The sequence below is a fragment of the Asterias amurensis genome, chromosome 4, assembly GCF_032118995.1.
Source record: "Asterias amurensis chromosome 4, ASM3211899v1".
In the NCBI taxonomy this organism is placed as follows: Eukaryota; Metazoa; Echinodermata; class Asteroidea; order Forcipulatida; family Asteriidae; genus Asterias; species Asterias amurensis.
Genome location: NC_092651.1, coordinates 5,977,245 through 5,985,599, shown reverse-complemented (window position 1 = coordinate 5,985,599; position 8,355 = coordinate 5,977,245). Strand labels below are relative to the sequence as shown.

The following is an 8,355-nucleotide window of genomic DNA, read 5'->3' as shown; positions in this document are numbered from 1 at the left end:
AATTATACTGATCAGTGTTCGAGGCTCGTGAATAAGCCAAAATACCAGCCTGCACGGATGTTGCCTAATGCACCTTTGACCTCGCATGCATTTCAAAGGGAGATTCACAGTTAACTCACACGTACATGTACACATTACATAATAAATAAAACAACGGCGTACATACACTATGCACACTCGGAAGTGCAAGGATCGGAAGTGCAAGCTGACATACTAAATCACCTCGGACCATTGATAACACACTCATATCCAATGCTATCATGATATATAATGTAATCAATGGGTTTATAAGACCAATGCCTGTCTTTATCCTAGGAGGCAAATTACCCAGTTATTGTGCTGCCACCTAGCGTTTAAAAGTCTCCATCATTGTTCACTCCCTGATTGTAAAACGAACACGTCCTTGTTTTATTTCATCAGGTAACAGGAGCCCATTCTCATCAAGATGGCCGAAGCTGCTTTACACACTGAGACCACTTGCAAGATTAGACATGTACACATCGAATGCCCAATCTGCCTGAGTCGGTTCACCGATCCGAAGATACTGGACTGTCTTCACAACTTCTGCTTAAAATGTCTTCAGGAACTTATAGACAAACAGGATCCGAAGACGGATCTTATTATTTGCCCAATGTGTAAAAAGGAAACATCAATCCCAGATGGGGGATTGTCGGATCTTCTTAGCTGCTTTTTCTTGAGCTCGCTTATCGATGACGTAATCAATCTTGAAGGTCCGAAGGAGGACATTATTAACCCTCCTGTCTCGACATGCGAAGGATGTGACGAAGGTCTTGAAGCCGTCTCACGGTGTGTTGACTGTGATGCGAATTATTGCAAGACATGTCTGGATCAGCACTCAAAGTTAAAAGCTATCAGACATCATCAAATCATTGATGATGGCGGTTCTTCAAATGAGCGACCCAAAGGCAAGGACAAAACTGAAACACCAAATTGCCGGAAACACACTGACCAGGAACTGTGTTTCTACTGCGACACTTGTGAATTACTTGTATGTCCTAAATGTGCGGTGCTCGATCACCGAGCGTCCAACCACAATCTCTCTGAAATCAATGATTCCATTCGATCTTATCGTCGAGCTGTTGATGAAGCCTTGCAGAAGTTTGATGAGTGTCGCAAGCAATTCCAAAAAGTGGATGACTTTATCAAACACTCACAGCGAAGTTTGCAGCTCATGGTCGACCAGGCTCTTCGAGATATTGTGGCTAAAGAGGAAGAGGAAATCACTAAGATAAGAAATGCATCTCGCCTCCTTCAAGAAAGAGTCACCCAAATCGGTCAAGAAAGAGGTGAGGGATTTGAGAGCATACAGAGCAGCAATCACGATAAGATGAGCCGTGCAGAGCAGATCGTAGCTTCAGTCAATGACTTGATGCAACATGCTGATAACTTTGAGCTGCTGGACCTCAAGCCAAAAGTTATGCACAACTTAGACTTCCACAAAGAGCTTCAGTTTCAAACAGTGCAGCATAGCAAGACATTCATCCGGTTCAAAGGTCATGATATCGTCACTGATGCAGATCTCGGTAAAATACTAGAGGAAGAGAAATGGGAGGTGAAGACAGAGTTTGGTAAACATGGGTGGGGTGATGGGGTTTTCATTGTTGCAAGGGACGTTGCTTGTTTTAGCAACGGTAACATTGTCGTTATTGATTCAGCACGGTGTATATTATCCACATTTACATCAAAGGGTAGTTACAAATCTACAGGTGTTCAAAGTGGAACAGAGGACGGTAAACTAAAACAACCTTTTAGTGTTACCGTGACCTCTGATGACCTGCTTCTGGTTACTGATGGACAGGATGTAAAGGTTTATGATAGAGAACTGAGATACATTCGTCAGTTCAGACCCTCACAGAATCAAGTCGAGGGGCAGTCAAAGAGTCTACTTCGTGGTATTGCTGTGGACCGGCAAGATCGTATTGCAGTGGCTTACTGTAAGAGAAATGTAATATCTCTCCATAATATGGATGGATCCATCATTTCCACAATACATCATGACGATATTAGTAGCAACTGCTTTCTATCTGTAAGCAGCAAGGAGCGTCTGGTCTTCACAAACTACGACAAGAAGAAATTAGTTTGTGTGGATTTCATGGGAAACGAGGTGTTCAATATCAGCACCTCCTTTGGCCGTAAGCCTGCCAAACCTTGTGGTGTGTGCTGCGACGATGCTGGAAACATCTATGTGTCTGTTTATTGCGGTGGCTTAGTGGGAACCAATAAGATACATCATTACGATGCATCAGGTGAGCACATCGGCTGTGTAGCTCGTTGCTTGTGCAATCTTCAAGGCATGACGTTTACTCCTACCGGTGACCTCATCGTGGCTGGTTGGCACTCGGTCAAGGTCTTGCATCGTCTGTGAGTGTCGATGACGTCATGGTCGAAAACGATACAATAATCTGGATGACAACTTGAAATTAACAACATCCAATAATAAATAATGACTAACCAAAACCAAGACATTCTCATCAAGAATATGAACAATCTGTCATTCCAACAAATCCACAGTCAACTATTATTCTAAACGTACCAATAACTTTATACAAAAAAACAAATTGTTTGACTTTCGCTTTACATTGAGTCACCTATCGTCGCATTTTTCTCATAGTGACGAATCGGGAAAAAGTGCATTCTGAGTAAATCCACTTTGAAGTTTTGACGCGTATGCTTCCGTTGTTTTCATATTTTTGTATCATACATCATCACTTGCAAAATGGAAGGTATGTTTCTTAGAATGTATAGAAGTTATTTGTTTCTTTTATTTAAAATGAAACGATCTAAAATAAACATTTTGAGCCTTTTTAACCTATTCGTCAGTATGTAAAAAAACATTGTTCTCGTTTACGCGCGTATTCGTCACTTTTTGTGCCCGATGCGTCGGTATGTAAAACAATAAATCTACGCGCTTGGGCTTATTCGTCAGTAATATCACCATTAATGCACGTAACTTAACGTGTTCTTATTCTTCATTTGCGTTATACATGATATTTATCTGTAAAATCTCGAGTGATTCACTGGTCCATAATTCCTTCTGTTTTGGGGTGGAGAGGAGAGAATGGGGTGGATGGGGTCAGATGGGATGGGTGTTGTTGGCACTGTGTGGATCGTTGATTCAGACCGGGTTTATAAAAAAAACAAAAAACAAAAAAAAACAGAAAAAAACTTCCATCTATTAAAAGGGAGAACACATGAAATTTTTCATTCCATTTTTGCCTGGTTAACCTCCAGATATCACTTTAATTGGAAGGTATGTAATTTTTCCAAGTTATTCCTTGTACTAATCGGCATATGATTTTGTGTGCACTACTTTCGAAGGATTTCATTTAATATTCAAACTCTGTTTATGACACCAATAAATTATGGTATATGCTCCAAACATTTATTAGTAAAACCATTAATATTACTGTCGAATTGCTTTTATCCAGACTCTAGGCTTCACTCAATGTTGCTACTAATTGTAATTACAGTATAAGCATAATTTCATTCTCCAAGTAAAACAAATCCTGACTACAAAAAGTACTCATCATGAGCAAAATATTTTGGACTTGACCATTAAACGGGTATACAATGCCAACAATTCCCTTTTCTCGGCACGATAGGTTCCTGAATTACCAAGATTAGCTTGAAGATTGAACGGACTGAATAATACAAACTAATTTATTACGTCAGTTTATAATAATCTGTCTTTCAGAGCTATGCTTACCTAAAAATAATGTTCCTTGTATCTAAAATTACGTTTTAGCTTCGAATGACCGATGACCTCATATCAGAGAAACCGATGGTACCTGGCATACCATTGATACGTCACTCATAAATGGAGTGGTTACCAGCGCATTTGCCTATTCGTCACTATGTAAAAAACAAAACGGTATATTTATGTGTTTACGGAGTGGCGAATCACTTATTCGTCAGTATGTCAAGAAACATTGATTAGCCTGCAAAATATTCGCCAACTTTGTGTCTTTATATCTTAAAAAGGAGACATTATTTCGGTTCAAAACCTTCAGAAATGAATTCAGAGCACAAACTAACCCCAAAACTGCAAAAACCTCAATTTGCTCAAAATTGCTGATTCGCCACTATGAGAAAAACGCGACGCTATGATTTAAATTCCGCTGGGCTGGTTTACCAAACTAAAAGGTGGTATGATGTAAAATCATAACAATAGACCGATTGCACTACAGACGTCACGTGACCTGAGATAGGTATACATATGAACAAACACGGCGTACTGCGTATCAACGCGCGTTAAAAAGACATGGTTACTGTTGCAATCTGTTTGTTCAATCGAGGCTTTTCTTTCTCGAAATCACTGAAGAATATTTTGGAGCTGGTACCATGAGACCTTACCGGTGGCTGAACAATGCCAGTTGTAATGGTTACACAGCCCACCAATATAGGAAATTCTACGAGAATGTTCACCGATGTTATGTGTTTGTTCACGGAAAGTGTGGTTTTACATTGCCCCCATTGTAATGATTTTGCTGCCAATATTTTCAATAAAATTCTGAAGCTGCAAATTCCTTTATTTTCGCCCTCAAATTATTTGACTAGAAGGGGTAGCTGTCAGCTAGAGTCTGACAACTTCGTGGTCTCCCTTGACACAGCCCGACTTCACGCCGTGCACAACGCAAAATCCACGGCTCGTGAGCTCACTCAAACCACAGTAAATTAACGTAGTCTAACCATACTCTAAACCTCTTGTATATTGTAGTAGAAAACTTGGTCTATCAAACAGCATTTATTTAAATAATGTCACAACATTCAACTGAAAAGGGCTTCGTATTTTAGTGAACATGAACGTCAAAAATTGTGTTGTTGAGGTCACCACTTTGGGCATATTATTGGCGAGGTTTAGCTGCAAGCTGCACAGTACGCGGGCAAATACGTGAACGTGAATGTCATCAACTTGTGTTGTTTCGGGGTGACCTCGCCACTTTGGGCTTTAATAATTCATGCTCACGTATGACGTCTGTGCGCACGTTTGTACCTGACGTGAAAAGTGGTAACTGCACGTATGCTAAAACTTGAGATTTAACGACACAATTGTTTGACGTTCACGTTCACGTTGCTCGCGGAACGTGCAGCTAAACCTCCCTAATAGGTCTGAATCACATTTAAATTGTTGACAGCAAACTGTAGCATTGATACAAGGTACTAACAAGGTTGTAGGGATCCCGGATCCGAATATTGGCCGATGGTGTCAAGTTGGCATCGAATTTTTGAAAAGTGAACTGTGGAAAAAGAGATAATCAAAATTATCTTAAAAAGATTGCTATTCGCCAACCATTAGCTTTTTTGGAATAAACGTACTAGTGCTCTTCTACCCCCTTTATGGTTCACAGCGGATGGCCTCAGCATAAAATAAACTTGCCATGTGTTAAATCAAAAGAAAAATCTGTTGGTGATAAGTTTACATTTTAGAATTGAAGTAACTGCTGATCCAATTCTTCGAAATTTCGATATAATTTTGCATAAGGTACCGTTTGACTTCAGACATGTCGTGGGAAACAAGAGAAATGCTAGGCCACCACCTACAGACAGAACAATAAATTAGTCTAGATAGAATAAGGCTATCTATAATAAATAATATCAGCTATAATTTGTAATAAGCGGACTTTTGTAAAAGGCTTTTGTAAAATCTGGTAACTCTATAAAGAGCTTGTAAAATATTTTGTTTGCGCTACTATAAGTTTTGGACTAGTTGTATAACATGAACTAACGAATTTTCAAAGGAATTCAAATTAGTTTCATTTCAACTCTATATTGGGTGTTTGGTATAGATAGTGTCGGGCTTTGTTACAAAATGATTTTGTTTGATTTTAAATAAAAAACGGTATAAATACCCGCCTATTCTGTTTTGGTTAGTTTGGTAGACATAAGTATTTTCGTTGTTATACATAAAAGAGAAAAATTCCCAAAATCATCTTAATGGTTGCTACCCGAAAACTCTTTACGTATTTTTTGTAATCTTTCACAGCTTTTTTCAACTAAATAACAACAATTATTGCATACGTGCATGTTCAATAAGTGACAATTTTGCTTAAGACAATGGAAGATATTAACCATTCATAAATACCTAAGACAGTTTATGCATTCTGAATGGTCGAGGGGGCATCACGGATGATATAATTAACACCAGTAAAAAGTGTTTAAACATGGGGGTGACACGCGAGCTAGTCTTGGTGCAAGACGTTTCTCGTTTTCCTTTCACGCACAGTGCCGCCAACTCACCAACAGCGCCCGCACCGACTCACCTGACTTAGTCCACCCTCAGTAATTATCAGCATCCAGACTGCAACCGGTTTATTAACTGTGTCTACATGTAGGCCTGGTATTGCTTCGTTCAATCTGGACCCCACAACTGACTCTCTTTTGAAAAGAGAATAATAGAACCAGATGTTTGTTGGTACTCGATAAGGTACATGAATGTGCGAAAGGACGCTATCAGACGAAATTTCCATAAAATTCACTAAAAAGCCCGCTCATACTTCATGCAAATGCGAAGCGAATTTTGACGTCACAGCTCCCCACTCGATGCGAATATTTTGCGAGAGTTGAGCACATTCCAACCCTTGCAAAAAACCTTGCAAATATTGGCTACAAATTAAATCGTGACTTCACAATTTGCTTCGCATCCGCAGGAAGTATGAACCGGGCTTTAAGGATGGGGAAGAAGACAAATAATCTTTGCGCGACTGAATTTCCTGCCATACCGGCACGATTTTACAGGTTTGAATCCCTTTCTAGAAGTTGAGTTTTCTTTTCTCCGAAAATTGAATTGAAATTTACTTCTAGTCGGTGTCCCTTGTGCATTGTCCATTGTTCATTTGTTCCACTTTACTGCTTCTGCTACACTAGTAATAGTACACCCGTTTATCTAGTAATGAGTTGTCTTTATTAGCCTTCAAGAAAGACTCTGTTAGGGTCGAAACGTCAGGCCACTAACTATTTTTTCATTGTTTTATAGTACCATAATCCTTTTGGTGAAATCCCCTTTTTTCACCATTATGTCTTTTCGGTTGGTTTGAAATGTGCAACAGCTAATTATATTTTCCCGAGGATTTACTTCCTGAACGTCGGATGTTCTCATTTTTCCTGTAGAACAGAAACCGAATGGACATCACTTCCCGCTACAAAACTACAACAGCACCTATTAAACAGGCTGTCGCTAACAAGTATGACTATCGGGGGGGGGGGGGGGTTGAGTTGCGGAGTTTGAGTTGGCAAGCCAATTCTCATGAGAGTATAGGCCAATCCTGGCAGATGTTTGACGGCCACAATTATCTGCGTTGGAGGGATGCTTCCTCGGGATGGACCGCTCTCGTGACGCAGCATCCTCCTTATCTCTGCAGATTCTGCACTGGCATCCTCAGCTGACGCTGCCCCACTCTTGGTTAGTGAACGCCATGTGGGCCTCTCCTTGGCCATGTCTTCCCAGGTGATGGTTGGAATGCCAGCTGCTTGGAGATGACGTTTCAGACAGTACTTGAAACAAAGTTGAGGGCGGCTTATGATGACGAACCCCCCTCCGCCTGCCCAGTTCTCCGTACATCTCCTCACCTCAGCCTGATCCCGAAGGCCGGCGCTATGTGTTTATAGTGCAGCACACGTTAAGATGTAGCGACACTCTCTGGGACACTCTGGATTCGAGTGGTCTGTATCCAACGGAGAGCCTGGGCTCGACAGCTGGAGAACACAAGAACTGCCCCGCATGTAGTGTTCAGAAGACGGAAACCCCTTCCACTAAGGTAGTTCCAACCATGCCATTGACCAACGTACTAGTAGTTCATCTGCCATGAAGGGATACCAAAACCACTGCTGCCTGGTTTGGGGATTAATGAAAAGCATCATCCATCAAAATTAGAGCAGATAAAATCTTTCAACCAACTTCTTTTGGCGCAAATCGAACTTCCCCAAAAGATCATCACTCAATTTATCTAGCGCTCTCTTTGAAAACGAACACAACAAAGATTGGCTGGTTGGTTTCGAGACGACTCTATAGCTAAACACTCTTTTTAACTTTTGAGGAACCCGTCTAAAACAGGTGTTAATAGACCCTTTCTTGCAACGTCACTACTAGCCCGAACTGTTGTCAACCCAGGTTGGAAAAGTATGGAAAGTCATAAAATATGCAAATATAAAAACAGACTACTACTGTTAACTGCTAGTAACAATGTTACAAAAATATTCAAACCTTGTGTTGGTTTTGTTGAAAACAAACAATACGGGAGGTATTTTATTTAGTTAAACATAAGTATTGTTTGAAGTTTGGCATGGTGTGGAGAAATAAGATGAAACTATAAATAAATAGTAAACTTGCCGGGTACA

General features: G+C 40.3%; 1 protein-coding gene across 1 annotated transcript; it reads left to right on the top strand.

Moving 5' to 3' along the window:
* Positions 1 to 445: 445 nt before the first annotated feature.
* LOC139936615 (E3 ubiquitin-protein ligase TRIM45-like) lies at positions 446 to 5,900 on the top strand. The gene has a single exon (XM_071931462.1). The coding sequence runs from the start codon at positions 446 to 448 to the stop codon at positions 2,384 to 2,386; it is 1,941 nt and encodes a 646-aa protein (XP_071787563.1). The 3' UTR covers positions 2,387 to 5,900.
* Positions 5,901 to 8,355: the final 2,455 nt, after the last annotated feature.

Bases quoted from the DNA above. Each gene is read 5' to 3' on its own strand.
- LOC139936615 (XM_071931462.1), top strand. From the start codon at position 446: ATGGCCGAAGCTGCTTTACACACTGAGACCACTTGCAAGATTAGACAT.